This window comes from Mustelus asterias, chromosome 4 (genome assembly GCF_964213995.1).
Source record: "Mustelus asterias chromosome 4, sMusAst1.hap1.1, whole genome shotgun sequence".
In the NCBI taxonomy this organism is placed as follows: Eukaryota; Metazoa; Chordata; class Chondrichthyes; order Carcharhiniformes; family Triakidae; genus Mustelus; species Mustelus asterias.
Genome location: NC_135804.1, coordinates 129223789 through 129245646, shown reverse-complemented (window position 1 = coordinate 129245646; position 21858 = coordinate 129223789). Strand labels below are relative to the sequence as shown.

Below are 21858 nucleotides of genomic sequence, written 5' to 3'. Positions count from 1 at the left end.
ATCAATCCACTTTCCAATCACCTTTCCTTATTGCCAATCACACAAAACATCTTTTATCTTGTGGGTGGCATGGTGGCACAGCGGTTAGCACTGCTGCCTCACAGCGCCAGGGACCTGGGTTCGATTCCTGGCTTGGGTCACTGTCTGTGTGGAGTTTGCATGCTCTCCCCGTGTCTGCGTGAGTTTCCTCTGGGTGCTCCGGTTTCCTCCTACAGTCTGAAAGACATGGTGGTTAGGTGCATTGACTGGAACAGGCGCCGGAATGTGGCGACTAGGGGAATTTCACAGTAACTTCATTGCAGTGTTAATGTAAGCCTTACTTGTGACTAACAATTAAACTTTTAAAAAACTTTACTTTGGATCTGCACCTCAGATCACACTTCCCCTGAATGTCTGTCCATTCAGATTCAATTATCTTTAAAGGGGACGTCTTAAAGTGGCCATACCCTTACCAAGGGACGAGATTCCTCTCAGCCATCCTGTTGCAGTTTTATTTTTGTTTTTATTCCAGTTCAATCAAATCAAGTCCAATTCAGAGTCTCAACAAGTTGAGACATTCCCGATCCAAGCTGACAAGACAGGGGTCTCACCTCCTGTCTTGGGCTTGATCTACATGATCCAAGCTGATTGGAGTAGGCATAGCTCCTCCTCCAAGGCTTGATCTCATTTGCATCTGAGCCAAAAGGCCAAGATGCTGCTTTTAAAAATTGCTTCAAATGAAGCTAAAATGTAACCTAATGACTTCAACCAAGCACAGCATGTTGATACTACACTTGATCTTAGCCAAAAGGCCGAGAAGCGATGCAGTATGTAAGACAAATGTAGAAGGTACATAGCAAAGGAAAGAAGTGGATGCTAAAGCACTTTTGTAATCGTTAATCTTGATTATTGTCACGAATGATTATTAAAGGCACCTGGTTTTATATCTATATAACTATATATGTCCATAATTTTTTTTGGACCTTGTTATCTGATGATTGCATATTCTAAACACATTATCTACATTTACACATTTGAGTTATTAAATGATTGATTTATTGCAACCAAGAATAACATCAAACATAACATAACATAAAGTTCTGGTCATTGATACTCAAAGTAAGTGAGTTGTGTTCAATTAACTCTATCCATGTGTCAAAGCAGCACAGAATCCAGAGACAAAACTATCCAAACACACTTAATGAAAGGCGTGAGAATAAAATATTAATGTTAGAATAAGGCGAGTGTGTGAATGCTAATTCTGTGGTGTAAGGGACAATATTAACAGCCTCATGGACTGGCCTTCACCGTGGTAACTTTCATTTATATCTTGCCTGAGGGAAATTCATCAGATCTGAAGCTGTTTTGGGTCCCACATGAAATGTATTTCAAGCAATTTTGTTAGATGTACATTTACAGCAAAGCAACACACCGGGACAAAGTTAACCTGGCTGCTTACTCCCCCATTAATCTACTCTCGATCATCAGTATAGTGATGGAAGGTGTCATTGACAGTGCAATGAAATGACACCTACTCAGCAATTACCTGCTCACGGACACTCAGTTTGGGTTCTGCCAGCTCCTGACCTCATTACAGCTTTGGTTCAAACATGGACAAAAGAGCTGAACTACAGAGGTGAGGTGAGAGTGACTGTCCTTGACATCAAGATCCTACTTGACCGAGTGTGGCATCAAGGAGTCCTAGCAAAACTGGAGTCAATGAGGATCAGGGGGAAAGCTCTCCACTGGTTAGAGTCAAACCTGGCACAAAGAATGATGTTTGTTGTTGTTGCATCTCCAGGACATCACTGCCCGAGTTCTTCAGCATAGTGCCCAAGGCCCAACCATCTTCTGTTGCTTCATTAATGACCTTCCTTCCATCATAAGGTGAGAAGTGGGAATATTTCCAGATGATTGCACAATGTTCAGCACCATTCACGACTCCTCAGATACTGAAGCAGTCTGTGTTCATATGCAGCAAGATCTGGACAATATCCAGAATTGGGCTGACAAGTGGCAAGTAACATTTGCACCACACGTGTTAGGAAGTTGGAATGAAATGAAAAGGAGAGAATTAGATTTTAAAAACTGATCAGGATTTAGCTACACTCAAGACATGTGTGATATAGGTTAGCCTAATAGCAGGGTGAAATAGATACTTCAAGCAAAGTGGAAACGAGCCATCTGGGGACCTAGATTATAACTGCACCCAGCTATAAACCAAAGCGCTCTCACAGAATCAAGCTGTTTTGCAGGAGAAGAAAGCATATGCCCATCTGTGTCTATCCTAAATTCTATCCGAAACTAGAAGGTTCCAAAAAGTAAGCTACAGGCCCTGTGTGGTAATTATTTTCTGGATCTTATCTAGAAATAATTTATTTGGATCTTATCTGTTTTATACTTTTATATTTCCCGTTGGTTTAATGTTTTTATCACTTTCCTGACCATTCTTTGCTTTTCAAAACCCTCTCAATCCTTAAACTCACTACTCTTTTTTGGGCAACATTGTGAGCCTTAACTTCCTTAGCTTGTGGAGCTATACTGCTTTGCCTTTGGAGCTCTTATTCCTCAAGGAAATGTATATTTGTTGAGAATCCTGAATGTTTTCTTTAAATATTTGCCATCCTTATCTAATGAAGGTGGATTCTCCCGTCACTTCAATAGATGTGCATTCAGCAAACAAAATGCATGTTTACAGTCTAGGTTGTAGTCATCTGTGTGTGACATTTGGCCAGGTCTCAATTTGCATTACCAATTGCAATGCTGTATATGACGTCAGTGTTGAAGAGATGGGCAAGATCCAGCTCGCAAGCTCTGAGGTCGGTTTTCAGATTGTCTTCATGGCCTGAGCTACATTGGAGGGGCAATCAGAGTTTGATATGTAAGTGGGTAAGATTTGGGAAAGTGCTGAATAGACGGGACTTTTTTCTCTGGAGCGTAGGAGGCTGAGGGGTGACCTTATAGAGTTCAGCCTATGTCAGTGAAGTGACTTGCAGCCAGCAGAATTATTAAAATATTGATGAAAAAGAACATTCCGTTAGTAAGAATTGGTGGGAGTTCCTTTCATGGGCATTCATTTTTGTTCCCTGGTCATTCTGGATTAAACTGTGCACCTGATTTTAACAAATGAAATTAATGTGGGGCTCCTTTGTCTGATCTGTTCCTAATCAAGTCTGAATTATTTATTTTTTATTTAAATAATGAGGGGCATAGACAAGGTGGACAGTCAATGTCTTTTCCCAAAGGTAGGGGAGTCTAAAACTAGAGGACATAGGTTTAAGGTGAGAGGGGAGAGATACAAAAGTGTCCAGAGGGGCAATTTTTTCACACAGAGGCTGGTGAGTGTCTGGAGCAAGCTGCCAGAGGTAGTAGTAGAGGCGGGCACAATTTTATCTTTTAAAAAGCATTTAGATAGTTACATGGGTACGACGGGTATAGAGAGATATGGGCCAAATGCGGGCAATTGGGATTAGTTTAGGGGTTTTTAAAAAAAGGGTGGCATGGACAAGTTGGGCCGAAGGGTCTGTTTCCATGCTGTAAACCTCTATGACTCTATGAGTTGGGCCTGGCTTGGGGGAGTGGGGTTTCGGAGAGGTGAGAGGAAGCTCACAGGGGTATTGGGGTGTCCCATGGGGGTTGGTGAGGGTTTGTGTAATAGTTATCCAGAAGTTAGATGAGGTTTTAATTCTCCTAACTTTCCCTGGGTAAACATTGATGGGACAGTCAGAACTGTCCAATGTTTGCAATTTAAAATCACATTTCCAGATGGATTCCCAGTGCAGGGTAATTGCCCGGGGGCAGATTGCACTTTGGGCAATTGCAGTGCAAATGTTACTTGCGAATGACTGTGGGGGACAGCACTCTGGAGTTTGAAAGCTATGGCCCTATGTGCAAGGTTGGGATGTCCTGTAGTCGGTTCCCATGTTCAGCTGACTGTAGAATACTGCCTTTGGTATGTGGGAATCCTCAACGTGACCCACGTGGTGACTCAGTGAGGCTGATCTATGATCATGGGTGTGATTCTCTCAGTGGCAGACATAAGCAGAGACTGCGAGCGGGCTCCCTGCTGGGTGTCATGGCCTCTGCGCGTCTCCGGCCGCTGGATTTCCAGTGTCATCAGCTCTGCGCTGGAAATCGGCGTGGAGCTGTTTAAAATATTTAAATATCATTAGCGGGCCCAGGACTGAAGTCTCCGGGCCCGCTAGCCTCTCCCCCCCCACCCCCATCAGGAGTGGCTCACTCCAGCGGGGTTTACAACAGCTCCCCAGTAACGGGGAGAAGGCGGCCCCACCCTGCTGGAGTGAAGGGGGACCATGGAGGCCCCCCAGGAGGTCGGGGGGAAGGAGGGGTGGCCCCGGAGCATTGCCAGCCTGGCCACCCTGCACTGCCCAAGGGGCAAAGTGGAAATGGCCAGTGGGCATCAGGCAGTGCCAAGGAGGCAGGGTCTATTGGTGGGGTGATTGGTGACTGCCACTCTACAGTCAGGATCAGTGACAGAGGGAGGTTGGACAGCAATCAGAGTGCAGGAGGTCCAGTTTGAAAATCCCACTAAAAAAAAGCAGGATTTACTCCGGTTTTTACACAAATTCGGCACTTAAAATTTTTTTGGGAGAGTCCCAGCCCATATCTTTTAATCTAATTTATCAATGTAACTCAGGATTCACCTCCAAGTGGTTTTTGTTGAATTTAACATCCCTCTTTAGGACTTCACCACAACTCCATCAAATCTATCAGAACATTCGACCATATTTATTATTAGTCTCCCAGAAGATCGAAATAATTAATGAACTATGTCATATTGTACAACAATAACTAGATCTACAATAACCTCTTTGCCAATTGGCTCCTCAATGTTCTCGCAAACTGTTTCAAATGCATTCCGTGAACATGTAGTCCAACAGTTTTGTCAATGGTTTGCCCAGTCTAAATGAAGATTAACGTCTCTATAGGGTTAATGAAACATTTGATTCATGCTCTAATTAGTTGAGTTATATTGTAAATCACTTCCACAGGTGTTATCTGCATTTATTTCTTAGCTCCGCCCATACTGATTCAATATCTTTATTTTCTCAAACAAGATCCTCTCTCACTGTTGCCTTAGATTATATTCTTTATTAATAACTCCCACCACTTTTTTCATTCTGCCCAATTTAGTAATTATCCAATTTTGGTTACTCTGTAAGCATGTCTCACTAATGACTGGCTACTAGATTAAGTCAGGAAAGCAGATGAGGTTCAAGGCTTAATAGATAAAGCTGAATACAAAAGACAGGAAATTATGCTAAGCCTTTATAAATTAGTGATCAGTTTCCAGCTGGAATATTATTTCCTATTATAGGCACACTTTAGGAAGGGGGCTAAGGCTTTACGAGAGGTGCAGCGAAGGTTTACTTGAATGGTACAAGGGACCATAGAATCCGTACAATGCAGAGAGAGGCTCTTCAGCCCATTGAGTCTGCACCATTCTCTGTAAACGCATCCCACTTAGGCCCTCTCCCTTACCAAATACCCATTAGTACATTTACCATAGCTAATCACCTAATTGCCACATCTTTGGACAACGGACTTCAGAATAGGCTAACAGGAGATTTGACTGAGTGTTCAAAATCACAAGGGGTCATAGAGGTTTACAGCATGGAAACAGGCCCTTCGGCCCAACTTGTCCATGCCGCCCTTTTTTTTAAACCCCTAAGCTAGTCCCAATTGCCCGCATTTGGCCCATATCCCTCTATACTCATCTTACCCATGTAACTGTCTAAACGCCTTTTAAAAGACAAAATTGTACCCGCCTCTACTACTACCTCTGGCAGCTTGTTCCACTCACCATCCTCTGTGTGAAAACATTGCCCCCTTGGACCCTTTTGTCCCCTCTCACCTTAAACCAATGCCCTCTAGTTTTAGACTCCCTTACCTTTGGGAAAAGATATTGACTATCTAGCTGATATAAGCCCCTCATTATTTTATAGACCTCTATAAGATCATCCTTCAACCTTCTATGCTCCAGAGAAAAAAGTCCCAGTTTATCCAGCCTCTCCTTATAACTCAAACCATCAAGTCCCGGTAGCATCGTAGTAAATCTCTTCTGCACTCTTTCTAGTTTAATAATATTCTTTCTATAATAGTGACCAGAACTGTACACAGTATTCCAAGTGTGGCCTTACCAATGTCTTGTACAACTTCAACAAGACGTCCCAACTCTTGTATTCAATGTTCTGACCAATGAAACCAAGCATGCTGAATGCCTTCCTCACCACTCTGTCCACCTGCGACTCCACTTTCAAGGAGCTATGAACCTGTACCCCTAAATCTCCTTGTTCTGTAACTCTCTCCAATGCTGTACCATTAACTGAGTAAGTCCTGCTCTGGTTCAATCTACCAAAATGCATCACCTCGCATTTATCTGAATTAAACTCCATCTGCCATTCGTCAGCCCACTGGCCCAATTGATCAAGATCCCTTTGCAATCCGAGATAACCTTCTTCATTGTCCGCTATGCCACCAATCTTGGTGTCATCTGCAAACTTACTAACCATGCCTCCTATATTCTCATCCAAATGATTAATATAAATGACAAATAACAGTGGACCCAGCACAGGTTCCTGAGGCACACCGCTGGTCACAGGTCTCCAGTCTGAAAAGGAGTTTTCATAGTGTAAAAAAGGAGCAAATGTGTCGGTAACTGGGAGATCAGATATCTGGGAAAAGAACCAACAGCGAGGTGAGGAAAATATTTTTTACATGGTGAGTTATGATCTGGAAGTGTGGTGGAAGCAGATTCAATAAAATTTCCAAAAGGCAATTGGTTAAACGTTTAAAGGGAGGGGGAGGGAAATTGAAGAGCTGACACAGATATGATGGGCCAAATGGCCACCTGCCTGCATCACTATGATCTGGTATGCTGCAAATGTTCTTACAGATCACCGTCAGTTGCACACGACAGATACAAAGGACATTCTTGTGTCGAACAGCTGATGGTTTATTTGGTTTGAATACTCAACCATTCTTGCAGGGGTTTTGCTATCACCTTTGTTCGGGCGATGTCTATGAAGCAGTAATCTTTCCCTGAAATATCAGAGTGCCAGACACTCCCTCCAGTCATGGGAATTGAAAATTGCCACTTAATTAGAATATTGATTTCATTGCTAAACACTGATACATGTCTAAAAAAGGCTGCTCCAGATCAGAAGGCACAACGGTGATTACTCTTCATTCCATAATGCCACTGCAGCATTATAAAGCACATATTTGTCTTGTACTGAAGTAGTAACATAGAAAGCTAAAAAAACTCCGGTTCCAGGCATAAAAAAAAACAGCATTTACATCAATAACTGAAATTCTTTTCATATTAAAACTTGTATTTCACAACAATAACAACATATAAAATATTTAGTCAATTCCCTTGTAGGACTGCAGTTTCCATGCTTGCTGCACTAACTTATTGATTAGTTCCTGGGTCAGTTGGCTGCTATGTGTTGGGTCTTGTTTGATCTTTATTTGGCTGCATCAGTTGGTGCCTGGGAGAGAGTAACGTGTTCAATAAATTGAGACAGCTCCAGCTTGAAGGAAGATGGATGAGATGGGATCGTGTATATAAAGGTGCTAGGCTAAGCCAGCCTAAGTGCAGCACCTTGAGGATAACATGCTCTGGGTTGCTGCCCGAGTCACATGCAAATTGGTATAGAGGGAGACAACTTAGGAGAATTAACATGTGGCCAAAGCGCTGGTGTGGAAATGAGTTACTTTTCAGCCTTAATGCAAATGAAGCAAGGAAGGAGAGCACAGGGAAGAATAAAGTAAACGAGAACACCAATGCCAAGGGAATATAGAGAGTTAGAGAACAGGAGTCTAACAAGGTGATTAAACATTTTAAAAAATTAAAATGTCTGTACAACAATGCCCATAGCATCCATAATAAAACAAGGGATTTGGAGGCAATTATGTGCTAACTGAGGTACGGCTATAGAAACATCAGGACTAGGAATTAATATTGCAAAGTAGAACATATTTAGAGAGGTGTAGCGGGCACTCAGTAGATTGCATAACTCCGACACACTACATTCACGTTATTTCAATTATGCAGAAGACTTTAGAAGAAACTCCTTTATCCAAAAAGTGACGAGAATGTGGAATTCGCTATCACAGTGAGTGGTTGACACAGATAGTCCAGTGCATTTAAAGGGAAGCTCGACAAATTTTGAGGGAGAAGGTAATAGATAGTTACAATAACAGGTTTACAAGATGAAGGATGGGAGGATGTTTATGTGGAGTATACATGCTAGCATGGACTAGTTAGACCCAATAGCCTGTTTCTCTGCGGTATAGTGCTAGCTTGTGTAAGGACTCAAAGGACATTGGTTAACCTGTTTATGGTCGTTTTTACCTACACAAGCTCTTTATTCCAGATCCTTTTAAAACAAAAATTAAAATTTTCAAACTGCAATGATAAGATCTGAACTCAAAGTAGTCCAGGAACACAACCACTTCACTGTTGTACCATCTTGCAACCAGCAAAATGTTTTCCATATCTTCTGACTGGCTGTTAGCAAGGAGGGATACTCACAAAGATCCCACAATCAGAAAAGGGAGAGATAGAGTGAATTCATTTTTATTACAGGCAAAATAGAATGCAGAGGTCAAAAAGGAAAGACTTGCATTTATATAGCACCTTTTATGATCACTGATTGGCTGTCAAGCACTTTTGATGCAATGAAGTACTTTTGGAGTGTAAACATTATTGTAATATTTGCACACAATACCTCCCACAAACATATTGACCAGATCATCTGTTTTTGTGATGTGGATTGAGGGATAAATATTGACCAGGATCTGAGGGATAACTCTCATTCTCTCCTTAAAAATGCCATTTAATCTTTTACAGTGGCCTGAAAAGGTGGATGGGGCCTCAGTTTAGTGTCTCACCCAAAAGACACCTCTGGCTCCCTCACTATGGCACTGGATTGTTAGCCTTGATTTTTGTGCTCAAGTCCTGAAGTGGGACTTCAACCGAGAACCTCTGACTCAGAGGTGAGTGTGTTAGCCTCTGAACCACCACTGACACACTAATTTAACCACACCATCCAATTGAATAGTAGAACAGACCTGGGGAATGCGGAAGTGCTGTTCTTCCCAAATCTCAGTGCTATCACCTTTTCCAAAAACCTCACTTTTCCCAGTGAGCAGCTGGAGAGGAAATCAAAGACATGTTAGTGGTTTGAGGAACCATATCTTTGGATGAATTAAAAGAAGATGGTGTGATCTCATCACACAAAGGAGTTCACCACCTCCAATTCAACTGGAAGGAGGAGCAAAGCGGGGGTAAATGTACTGGGATAGAAGGCAGAATGTAAACTCCGCAGCATCTTCCAGGAGGTTCCTTGGGAACCTTTGGGAAGAATGTTTTAGACAGGCCCCTCATGTTTTAACATCAGGAACGGAATATATAACACACGGCTCCGGCTGAGTCTGTGATGCTGCAAGGGAGCGCCAGAGCACTTGAAAAAGAAACCTGAAGACTTCATGATATTGCAGATATAAAATGTATTGTAGAATTCCTCCGAAGTCTTGCCAACATTAAAAAAAAGACAAACAAAAATAGAGTAAACACAAAACCCGACCCAATCATCAGAAGGGCTTCTCCTATATCAATCCAGATTAAAAATGCACACATATATTCTTCACGTCACTGAGGGGAGTTAGAATGGGACATAATCTGGGGGAAACATCACTAGGAGGGAGTTCTCGTAAGAAGAGGCACAATGATCCCAACCGAGGGTCTTCATCAACTGCAAAAGAAAAAAGAATTATCCTGGTTAACACAACGGTATCTCTTAATGCAGCAACAACCTTTTCAATAAAGTCGCAGTCAACTAATACAGACCAATACTAAAACCCCAACATCCCATCTTAACAAATATACTTCATCTGACAGTGCTGTCTCCTGAGAAATTCCAGTTTCTCATCACTTACGGATTGAGGGTTAGAGATCCGACTAAATAATATGAAAGCAAATGAAGACAAACTTCTGTATGGCACCATGTCACATTTCAGAAACATTGCAGTGTTCCACAGGCCAAGGAAATTATTTTTAAATGCAGCCATTGACATTAATTCAGCAAACACAGCAGCTGATTAGCAGCAACAGGATACAGACATGGTGATCAAGGGATATTCTCCACTAAACCACTTCTGAGTAGATTGAATAATCAGGAAAATCTTCTGTACGGCTGTAACTGAGAGTGCTGTCCTTTGTGGATGGCTCGCTTGGTACTGTTGTCTTTGGAAAAGACTCTTTAAGGGAAAAAAGATTATTGAACCAGGCAGGCAGGGTATTTGTTGAGCAGATCTTTATTGATGAACTCTGTCCTTGTAGAATTTTGAGGAAAGCGTCACGAACATTGAGAATCACCCCTTGTCTCAGCATTACTTACTGTTGGATGTATTCAGGGAAAAGACAATCCCTCAGATGCTGGACAAATAGGTGGGAAGATAGTAGTGCAATTGCGATGGATACATATATTTATCTTATGTTTAAGGGGACATTTAAAAATTCAGATTTATTCTTCAGGCAGTTAGTATGTTTGGCGGGAATGCAACTCAGATGCTGGGAGAGCAGGATAATTACTCATTTCAACCTTGCAAGTGTTTATTTTAAATAGAGCTAATAGACTTTTGTTTACTTAAGTTCCCCTGGGATTTCTGATTAGAACGATTGACAGGGGCATGTGGGTAATGTGCAGAGCTGGGCCTGTAACAGAGAGAGAAAAAAAACTTTTGCAAAAAGTAGTGAGTTGAAGCTGAAGCCTGGTTGACATTAGAAGGATTTTGCAGGCTTCTGGAACACCCTCTGAAAGCAAGTAGGGCTGAGTTTGCGAGCTGTATTTATTTAAAGTGGATTTGTAAAGTTGCTTGTAAAGTTGAGGGGCGACCTGATTGAGATGTTCAAGATTATGAGGGACATGGACAGGGAGCAGCTGTTCCCCTTAGTTGAAGGATCAGTTACGAGGGGACACAAGTTAAAAGTGAGGAGTGGGAAGTTTAGAGGGGATTTGAGGAAAAACTTTTTTACTCAAAGGATGATGATGGTCTGGAATGCACTGCCTGGGAGGGTGGTGGAGGCGGGATGCCTCATATCCTTTAAAAAGTACCTGGATGAGTACTTGGCATGCCATAACATTCAAGGCTATGGGCCAAGCGCTGGCAAGTGGGATTAGGTGGGCAGATCAGGGCATTTTATGCGTCAGTGCAGACTCGATGGGCCAAAGGGCCTTTCCTGCACTGTAGTATTCTGGGATTCTGTTTCCTTTCATTTTTAAATATTGTTTAACTGCTAATGGTTAAGCTGATTCATTAGTTAAGAATTATATTTCAACGGTGTTATTAAACAAAGTTTGTTTTACCTATAAAAGATCCGTACATTGTCAGTGGAATCACTCCAGGAAAGAAATATCCTATCCTCCCATTTATGTCGAAACAGGAAAATAGTTGGGGTCTAGTCCAGCTTCCTAATGTAAGTTGGGGTTCTGGTCCGGGACCCGAACATCCTGAACTCATTTGTGCCCTTCCCGATAAGAACGATTAACTAAAGTTTGATGTAAGGACGAAGATATGCTTTCAGGGCGGGACTCACTGACTGATTATTTTAATGATTTGGATAGTTTTTAGTGCATATTTTAAAATGATAGGGTAATTTTCTTGTTTTTTGTTATTATTCATTGACATGCAATTTCTTAATATACGAACAATGTGACCAAAATGAATTTCAGTCTGAACAATAAAGTGAAATTGAAATGAAATGAAAATCAGCACATTCCCATCGCGATGATCAGCCAATGAACCATCTCATGCTGCACCCAGAGACATTCCCTTCCCCCCATCCTTCCCTGACCCACATCATTGACACCCACACAGAAGGGCAGCAGGAGGGCATTCGGTCCGTCATGATCGTGTCATTTCTCTGCCTGTCCCATTCACCCACCCATTTCCCGTGGCCCAGCAAATTAATCCTCTTCAGATAATAATCCAGTTCCATTTCAATTCCCTCTGTCACACTCTCAAGGCAGTGCATCCCAGATCTCAATCACTCAAGTTCTGTACTAAACAATTATTTTAAATTTGATGGGAGTCACATTGACTTTTGTCGATAGTGTAAAACGTGGCATGGCAACAGAGTGGTTTAGTCGCCCATTATAAATCTCTCCTCAGTTTTTATTTTTATAGACCACAATGGAAATGTAAGTTGGGAGAGAAACCAAAAGAGAAAATGCTGGACAGTCTCAGCAGGTCTGGCAGCATCTGTAAGGAGAGAAAAGAGCTGACGTTTCGAGTCCAGACAACCCTTTGTCAAAGTTGGGAGAGATGTGAGTGATCTTTATTGTGCTATGTCCTTTAGATCACCCCAAAGCCTTATCTTCTTTCGGGTAAGTGGTCCCAGCTTCTCTGACCTCCTCACAATGCAGGATCTCATTACTGTGTTCAGTGAATTTGATGGTGTTAGACACTCTGTAAAGGGACTGAGAATAAACTTTTAAAATGATGACAGTTGTGGTTGGGACACGATCCAGTGGTCTAGATCTCACTCTTTGTTCACGTGTGAAAAAGGGAATTTCATACCAACCTGAATGCAATTGTTCCAGTTTTCTTGACTTGGTTTATTCTCGACAATTATTGTAGCAAACTTCAAAGCGCGTCCAAATGTTTGCTTCACCAAGGCATGCTTGTATGCAAATGTTAATGCCTAATAACAAACATAACATACACAAATGAATATCAGAAAAACACCAGCAATATTTCACAAACCACATGACTAGGCTGCCCCACTCATCAAAATAGCGGTGTCTAAATTCACAGCCAGTGAAGTAATTCTAAGCGCATTCACTGTGGAATTCACTACCACAGGAAGCACTCGAGGGCCAAAACACTATGCTTTCAAGAAGGAGTTAGATATTGCTCTTGGGGCAAATGGAATCAAAGGATATGGGGGGGAGGGGGGGCAGAGGGCGAAGGCAGAATCAGGCTATTGAGTTGGATGAACAGCCTTGAGCATAATAAATGGCAGGGCAGGTTCGAAGGGCCGAATGGCCTACTCCTGCTCCAATTTTCTATGTTTCTATTTCTATGAAGAGAATACCACAACTGAGAGGAGATATTTATCAGATTGAACAGGCTGAAGCTCTTTTCTATCCAGTGAAGACTGCGGGACTCTCCAACAGACGTCCTTAAGATTAAGGAAGGATTTGATAGAGTAGACATGGAGATGTTTCCTCTTACAGGTGGGACCAGAACTAGGAGTCATGAATTTAAGACAGTCACTAATAAATCCAATAGGCAACTGAAGATAAATGGCTGCCTGTGTGGAGGACATGGAGTATCTGAAGTGAATATAATAGATGCATGTAAGGGGAAGCTGGATAAGCGTATGAGGGAGAAAGGAATGGAGGATCTGTTGATAGGGTGATATGAAGTAGAGGAGGCTGGTAAATAATATAAACACTGGAATAGATTAGCTCTGGCAAACGACCTGTTACTGTGCCGTTCACTAGAGGCAACTCAATGTTTTTAGCACAATACATCAATCAACTGTGTCTGCAAAATAAATGAGCAATATTGATGTTACAGGAGACAGAATCACATGTACCAATGCACTCAGGGCAGACTGATGTATGAGAGGCTGTATATCAGGAAGATACATGAACATTTAACTAATCTCGGCAGCATGAAATCGCCCAAGGATTAAAACCAAATTGTAGTCAGAAGCTGTGCGCCTCATCCTGAGCAGTTATCCCAATTCTGCATCAGTCTATCTGATGTGCAGGAAGGATTCTGATAAACAGCTTTTCATGTATTGCCAACAGAAAACACTCCTGGCACCCAAAGAGGCAATGTGTTGCTAGGGTAACCCAGCACACACATACAGAAATAATCAGAGTGTTGTGACAGGGACCCAGAATTCACCGCAGCCCAAGAAACAGCCTAAAAGCCCTTGAACAGAATTAAAGTCCTTTCTCATTAAATGTGAACAAAGTGAGGGTACTGGATTCCCTATAGTGCAGAAAGAGACCATTCAGCCCATCGAGTCTGCACTGATTCTCTGAAAGAGCATTCCACAAAGACCCTCCCACTCCACCCTATCCCTGTAATCCTGTGCATTTAACATGGCTAATCCCCCTTACCTTCACATCTTTGGATTGTGGGAGGAAACTAGAGCACTCAGAGGAAAACACGCAGACATGGAGAGAACGTGCAAACTCCACACAGACAGCCACCCAAGGCCGGAATTGAACCTGGGTTCCTGCAGCAGCGCTAACCACTGCAGCACCGTGAATGCTGGGGAGGACAGTTAGAATTTTCAGGACAGTGATCATGAAGAGTTTTTTTGTTGGGTCAGGATAACAAGAAATGCGGAACAAGGAGGTAAGAATGGGTTTAAGGTACGTATTAGTATCTAATAGTGGAAGAACAGTCTTGAGGAACTGAAAAATCTATTCCTGATCCTAATGTTCGGTTTGAGATTGAGATTTTAAACTTGCGTGGCCCTACCAATATTAAATCAGACATTATGAGGAAGAAAGATTTCACCAGTGATTTGAAATACGCATGTCTTTGCCCAATGTTTGTAACTTACCTTACAGTCTGTGAGCTCGATCCACTTCTGGACATCTTGGAAAATGTCCATCAGGCTCTTGTAGATGTTGTCTGACTCATTCTCAGAGCAACAGACTTGTTTGCTTGATGCCACCTGGTCTTGAGAGTCGATTTGGAGAAGCATATCAGCCAGCGCACACCCCTTCAGACAGAGGGCATCGATCAGGGCAGACTTCTGCTTTTCCATCTCACTGAAAACAGAAAAATCAGTCCAATCTGTTTATTACTGAATGAATGGTTTCAAGAGTCATAGAATCTCTACAGTGCAGAAGGAGGCCATTCGGCCCATCAAGTTCGCACCAACCTCAATTCCACCCAGGTCCTATTGCTGTAACCCCACATATTTACCCTGCTAATCCCCTGACACTAGGGTCAATTATGCATGACCAAGCAACCTAACCTGCACATCTTTGGAGTGCGGGAGAAAACTGGAGCACCCGGAGGAAACCCACGCAGACACGGGGAGAACGTGCAAACTCCACACAGAATGTGACCCGAGGCCGGAATCAAACCCGGGTCCCTGGCGCTGTGAGACAGCAGTGCTAACCACTGTGCTACCCTAAAGAACAACTGCACTATTAACTTGGATGGACATTGGGTATCTTTTTGCATCTGCTGTCCTTATTCTAACCTGCACCGAGCCTCATTCACCCATCACCCCTGTTGTCACTGACTCCCATTTAAAATCTATCGCTTCAAATGAGCTGCTGGTCTGTCCTAATACCTCCTAATGTGCTTCAGAATCAAAGTTTGTCTTCACTTCACTCCTGTGAAGTGTTTTGGGATGTGTTACCATATTAAAGATCCATATAAATGCAAGTTTTGTTACTTGCATCATAAGTTGTGACAGAACATCAAGCAGATAGTGCCTACAATGAGTGCTTATGGATATTGGTGAAGGACACTTGCGATGGTATCAACCACTGGGCAGGACGATATTCGCCACAATTCCACAAGTTAAATAGGCGAATTGATTGGATTCAAAAAGCTAAGAAATTATTATGTAGGCAGACTTTTTACTATTGGAGTCTGGAAATGCTAAAAGTGCGTGTCAGAAATTACTACGAGGCATAGACTGGGGAGAAAATGTGGCAAATTAAATGTAATGGATGAGGTGTGAAATCTTCTACTCTGGATCCCCGAAAAGCAAATCAAAATCATATCCTATGGAGTGGAAATATGTGGATGGCTGTGTATGCAAATCACTAAAATGTAATCAGAAAGGATGTTAACCTTTATCTTAAAGGGGGGGGGGGGGTGGTGATGCAAATCAAAGAGAGGAGGCGATGCTTCAGTTGCACAAAACCTTTGGTCAGGACATATTGGTCTTGGAGGGTTTACAGTACAGATTCAGCAGAATGATATTGGCATTAAAAGGATTAAATTGTGACAACAGGTTTAAGGTGAGAGGGGAGAGATACAAAAGTGTCCAGAGGGACAATGTTTTCACACAGAGGGTGGTGAGTGTCTGGAACAAGCTGCCAGAGGTAGTAGTAGAGGCGGGTACAATTTTGTCTTTTAAAAAGCATTTAGACAGTTACATGGGTAAGATGGGTATCGAGGGATATGGGTCAAATGCAGGCAATTGAGACTTATTTAGGGGTTTAAAAAAAGGGCGGCATGGACAAGTTGGGCCGAAGGGCCTGTTTCCAAGCTGTAAACCTCTATGACTCTACGACTCTATAACTGATTGGGTATACTTGGCTTTTAATTTAGAAAGCTGAGAAGTGATGTGTATTTATGTCGATGTATATCAATCTATATTATACATCTGTGTTCGTGCATGCACACGTGAACATGGAATGATGTCAGCAGCAATATTACTCTCAGTGGCTGCACAACAGTGCTGCATGGTAATGCTTAGCCTGTGTAAAAATAGCAAGGAGTTGTTCTGCTTAGAGTAACGAATGCAGCAGGTTGAGAGGGCTCCACAATGGGGAAAGAACATGACTCCTGGTAATTGCATGCATGAGATCCGCGATATAAAAAATTCAATTTGATGTGGGATATGAAGTATTTTTATGGGACAAATACATCTGATTGCGAACAAAGAAAATACTGTAAAAACCAAGGGTTGGTAAAAAATTTATGGATCTGTTTCTTGCCTGCACTAATTCCCTGCAGATGTCACTGTTGCAATAATAACTAGCACACATCTGTTAACTCAAACACATGACGTTAGTGACTTCTAACTTTATATGGAGTTTTAAGAATAAAAAATGTGGGGGAATAAAAACACTGGCCAAGCCAGTGACCCCGTCAAAATGAGCCGTGGTTATTCAGATAGAGAGCTGGATTGATTTCATCTAAATCAAGAACAAAGAAAATTACAGTTCAGGAACAGGCCCATCGGCCCTCCAAGCCCGTACCGACCATGCTGCCTGTAAATCAATATATATTTCAAGGTTGAGACATTTACAAACATACAAGATCACCTATTGAGAGATTATTTCAGTCTGCCATATTGGTGTGGACCAGCAGACATGAGTTTAAACCACGTAAACGTAGGAATCGATAGGATGGTGGGCAGTATATCTTTCAGTAAGAAGTTTAACAACACCAGGTTAAAGTCCAACAGGTTTATTTGGTAGCAAAAGCCACACAAGCTTTCGAGGCTCTGAGCCCCTTCTTCAGGTGAGTGGGAATTCTGTTCACAAACAGAACTTATAAGACACAGACTCAATTTACATGGTTGGAATGCGAATACTTACAACTAATCCAGTCTTTAAGAAACAAAACAATGGGAGTGGAGAGAGCATCAAGACAGGCTAAAAAGATGTGTATTGTCTCCAGACAAGACAGCCAGTGAAACTCTGCAGGTCCACGCAACTGTGGGAGTTACAAATAGTGTGACATAAATTCTGATTCTAGGATCGCATGATAAAGACTCAGGAGGAAAAAAGCAGAAATATTTATGTGAAATAGTGTGACATAAACCCAATATCCCGGTTGAGGCCGTCCTTGTGTGTGCGGAACCTGGCTATCAGTTTCTGCTCCGCGACTCTGCGCTGTCGTGTGTCGCGAAGGCCGCCTTGGAGAACGCTTACCCGAATATCAGAGGCCGAATGCCCGTGACCGCTGAAGTGCTCCCCAACAGGAAGAGAACAGTCTTGCCTGGTGATTGTCGAGCGGTGTTCATTCATCCGTTGTCGCAGCGTCTGCATAGTTTCCCCAATGTACCATGCCTCGGGACATCCTTTCTTGCAGCGTATCAGGTAGACAACGTTGGCCGAGTTGCAAGAGTATGTACCGTGTACCTGGTGGATGGTGTTCTCACGTGAGATGATGGCATCTGTGTCGATGATCCGGCACGTCTTGCAGAGGTTGCTGTGGCAGGGTTGTGTGGTGTCTTGGTCACTGTTCTCCTGAAGGCTGGGTAGTTTGCTGCGGACAATGGTCTGTTTGAGGTTGTGCGGTTGTTTGAAGGCAAGAAGTGGGGGTGTGGGGATGGCCTTGGCGAGATGTTCGTCTTCATCAATGACATGTTGAAGGCTCCGGAGGAGATGCCGTAGCTTCTCCGCTCCGGGGAAGTACTGGACAACGAAGGGTACTCTGTCCACTGTGTCCCGTGTTTGTCTTCTGAGGAGGTCGGTGCGGTTTTTCGCTGTGGCGCGTTGGAACTGTTGATCAATGAGTCTAGCGCCATATCCTGTTCTTATGAGGGCATCTTTCAGCGTCTGGAGGTGTCTGTTGCGATCCTCCTCATCCGAGCAGATCCTGTGTATACGGAGGGCTTGTCCGTAGGGGATGGCTTCTTTAACGTGTTTAGGGTGGAAGCTGGAGAAGTGGAGCATCGTGAGGTTATCCGTGGGCTTGCGGTACAGTGAGGTGCTGAGGTGACCCTCCTTAATGGAGATGCGCGTGTCCAAGAATGCAACCGATTCCGGAGAGTAGTCTATGGTGAGCCTGATGGTGGGATGGAACTTGTTGATGTCATCATAGAGTTGTTTCAGTGATTGTTCACCATGAGTCCAAAGGAAGAAAATGTCATCGATGTATCTAGTGTATAGCACCGGTTGAAGGTCCCGTGCGGTGAAGAAGTCTTGTTCGAACCTGTGCATGAAGATGTTGGCATATTGAGGTGCAAATTTGGTCCCCATGGCTGTTCCGTGTGTCTGGATGAAGAACTGGTTGTTGAAGGTGAAGATATTGTGGTCCAGGATGAAGCGGATGAGATGTAAAATTGCATCTGGAAACTGGCAGTTGTTGGCGCTGAGCACTGAGGCCGTTGCAGCAATGCCATCGTCATGGGGGATGCTGGTGTAGAGTGCTGAGACATCCATTGTGACGAGGAGCGCTCCTGGTTCAACTGCTTGGGTTTATGTCACACTATTTCACATAAATATTTCTGCTTTTTTCCTCCTGAGTCTTTATCATGCGATCCTAGAATCAGAATTTATGTCACACTATTTGTAACTCCCACAGTTGCGTGGACCTGCAGAGTTTCACTGGCTGTCTTGTCTGGAGACAATACACATCTTTTTAGCCTGTCTTGATGCTCTCTCCACTCCCATTGTTTTGTTTCTTAAAGACTGGATTAGTTGTAAGTATTCGCATTCCAACCATGTAAATTGAGTCTGTGTCTTATAAGTTCTGTTTGTGAACAGAATTCCCACTCACCTGAAGAAGGGGCTCAGAGCCTCGAAAGCTTGTGTGGCTTTTGCTACCAAATAAACCTGTTGGACTTTAACCTGGTGTTGTTAAACTTCTTACTGTGTTTACCCCAGTCCAACGCCGGCATCTCCACATCAGTATATCTTTCCACAGAGAGTTGGCTGATCTGGTACGTGATGACTTTCAGCATCACCTTCATGCAGGAAATGGACTGGGGTGGAAATCACATCATATAAAAGGTAAGTGGGTGAACAGATAATGAATAATTGGGCCACTTCATCTCTGGGATTGGTTTTGAGAATGAGGGGATCAGAGACAAATTTTAGAGAGGTTTCTGCACCCATTATTAGGTTGGGATTTCTCTTGTGTTCGCTTCTCTTGGGAGTCCACATGGGTAGGAGCAAGAAGTGTCCAATCACAATACTCCAATCACCATGAGCTGAGAGGCTGGCCTAATGCTCGCCATTTTGATATGTTTGTGTTTTATTTCCTTTGACTGGGGTCTGTACACACGTTCCAACTAGGTACCTTTTGATAGTTGCTGCATCTGGCCTTGGGTCGGTCTTCATCGCCAAACAGGTCACCAGGGCACTCTGATCAACGTGTGAGATAACCACGTCGGCTGCTTGAATAATTTCATCAAGTCTCTTCATCCTATCCTGAGAAAGGAGAGCAAAACTTTACCAGCCCGAATTCAGGTCGCAGTGTGGCAGCCTGAGAATGTGAAAATCACAGAGTTCACAATTGTTACAGGGCCATTCGGCCCATCATGTGTCCACTGGCTCTCTGAATGAGCAATTCACCCAGTGCCACTTTACTGCCTTCTCCCGCGTAACAAATCGGTTTTCAAAGGAAAATGGAATGTGCTGTAGGGGCAGGAAGAGCCATTGGATCAACTCCACTAATATGCAGTGTTTAATAATGACATGATAGAAAACATACTAAGGGCAATTATGAATGGGCAATAAAGGCTGGCCTTGCTAGCGACACCCACATCCCATGAACAAAGAAAATTTAATGTTATGATGTACATCATACAGCAGTCAATCACTGGGAGGAGTAGAACAGGCTAGCATCAAAGGGGGAATGACAACTTTTGGTAGATACAGTGGAAACACAAGGCAGGCAAGATCATTAAAAAAGATAATGACCCAGATCTCCTGGTCTCAGGATCGTTGGAGACTGGCAGTAAGACTGCATATCGAGAGCCTGTGAAAGTCCTGACATGCTGACCTACAGGAGAATGACTCTGGAAATTTCAACTTCCGATGGGCAATTTTTTTGTTCCCCAGAACGTTCTCTAATCTCTCCGACAGTGAGTTAAAAGTCAGAGACCTGGGACAGTTCCGATTTACTTTCCTGGATAGCTATCCAGGAAATGTTAGACAGATTAAAACCTTAATTTAACTTCTGGATCACTGCAGAACTGTTCCCCTTAATCATTTGCACTGATCCACTCCTCCCCGGCAATCAAAGATAAGTACACCACAGGGACAGGCCCTTTGGCCTCCAGGCCTGCGCCGATCATGATACCTGCTTAAAGTAAAACCGTATGCACTTATGGAGTCCGTATCCTTCCATTCCCATCCTATTCATGTATTTGTCTAGATGCCCCTTAAATGCCGTTATTGTACCTGCTCCCACCACCTCCCCGGGCAGTGCGTTCCAGACATTCACCACCCTCTGTGTAAAAAACTTGCCTCACACATCTCTAAATTTTTCCCTATGCACCTTAAACCTATGTCCCCTCGTACTTGACTTTTCTACCCTAGGGAAGAGCATCTGACTATCCACTCTGTCCATACCACTCAAGCTTGTAAACCTCTATCAGATCGCCCCTCAACCTCTGTCATTCCAGTGGGAACAAACCAAGTTTATCCAACCTCTCCTCATAGCTAATGCCCTCCATACCAGGCAACATTCTGGTAAACCTCTTCTGTACCCTCTCCAAAGCATCCAGTGTCGCGACCAGAACTGTACACAAAATTCCAAATGAGGCCTAAGGTTCTGTGCAGCTGCAGCATGACCTGCCAATTTTTATACTCAATGCCCCGACCGATGAAGGCAAGCATGCCATATGCCTCTTGACTACTTTATCCACTTGCATTGCCACTTTCAGTGATCGGTGGACATGTATGCCCAGATCTCTCTGCCTGTCAATATTCCAAAGGGTTCTACCATTTACTGTATAATTCCTACAAGCTTTGGACCTTCCAAAATGCATTACCTCACATTTGTCTGGATTACACTCCATCTGCCATTTCTCCACCCAAGTCTCCAACCGATCTATATCTTGATGTATCCTCTGACAATCCTCTTCACTATCCACAACTCCATCAATTTTTGTGTCAGAATTTTGACAGAACACATACCCAGTTTTAATGACACTGTCTGCTGTACGGTAAATTTAAATGGATGTCAGTGAATGAGTGAGTGGGTAGAATGAGTGAGGTGGCAAGGGGAGGTAATGCCTCACTAACTTGATCGAGTTTTTCAAGGCAGTGACGAAGATGATTGATGAGGAAAAGACAGTGGATGTTGTATACGTGGACTTCAGTAAAGCCTTTCACAAGGTACCGCATGGTAGACTGGTACGAAAGGTGAAGTCACACGGGATCAGAGGAG

At 43.1% G+C, this 21858-nt stretch overlaps 1 protein-coding gene and 1 non-coding gene across 3 annotated transcripts in view; both read right to left on the bottom strand.

Moving 5' to 3' along the window:
* Positions 1 to 604: 604 nt before the first annotated feature.
* Positions 605 to 803, bottom strand: LOC144493269 (U2 spliceosomal RNA). The gene has a single exon (XR_013497712.1). It is a non-coding gene; the product is annotated as a U2 spliceosomal RNA (small nuclear RNA).
* Positions 804 to 1015: 212 nt separating this feature from the next.
* The window catches only part of LOC144492988 (tripeptidyl-peptidase 2-like), a 130462-nt gene continuing 109619 nt past the window's right edge, over positions 1016 to 21858 (bottom strand). The window contains exons 26-30 of one of the 2 annotated variants that reach the window (XR_013497663.1): positions 19762 to 19892; positions 14600 to 14810; positions 12593 to 12712; positions 9079 to 9761; positions 1016 to 1985 (exon numbers count right to left, since the gene is read on the bottom strand). Coding sequence is in view for 1 of the 2 variants with exons in the window: in XM_078211743.1 (XP_078067869.1) it covers positions 9672 to 9761; positions 12593 to 12712; positions 14600 to 14810; positions 19762 to 19892 (552 nt within the window). In the remaining variant the exon portion in view is untranslated. Of the gene's footprint in view, positions 1986 to 8568; positions 9762 to 12592; positions 12713 to 14599; positions 14811 to 19761; positions 19893 to 21858 lie in introns of those variants that run through there. The other variant, XM_078211743.1, reaches the window with a different exon arrangement.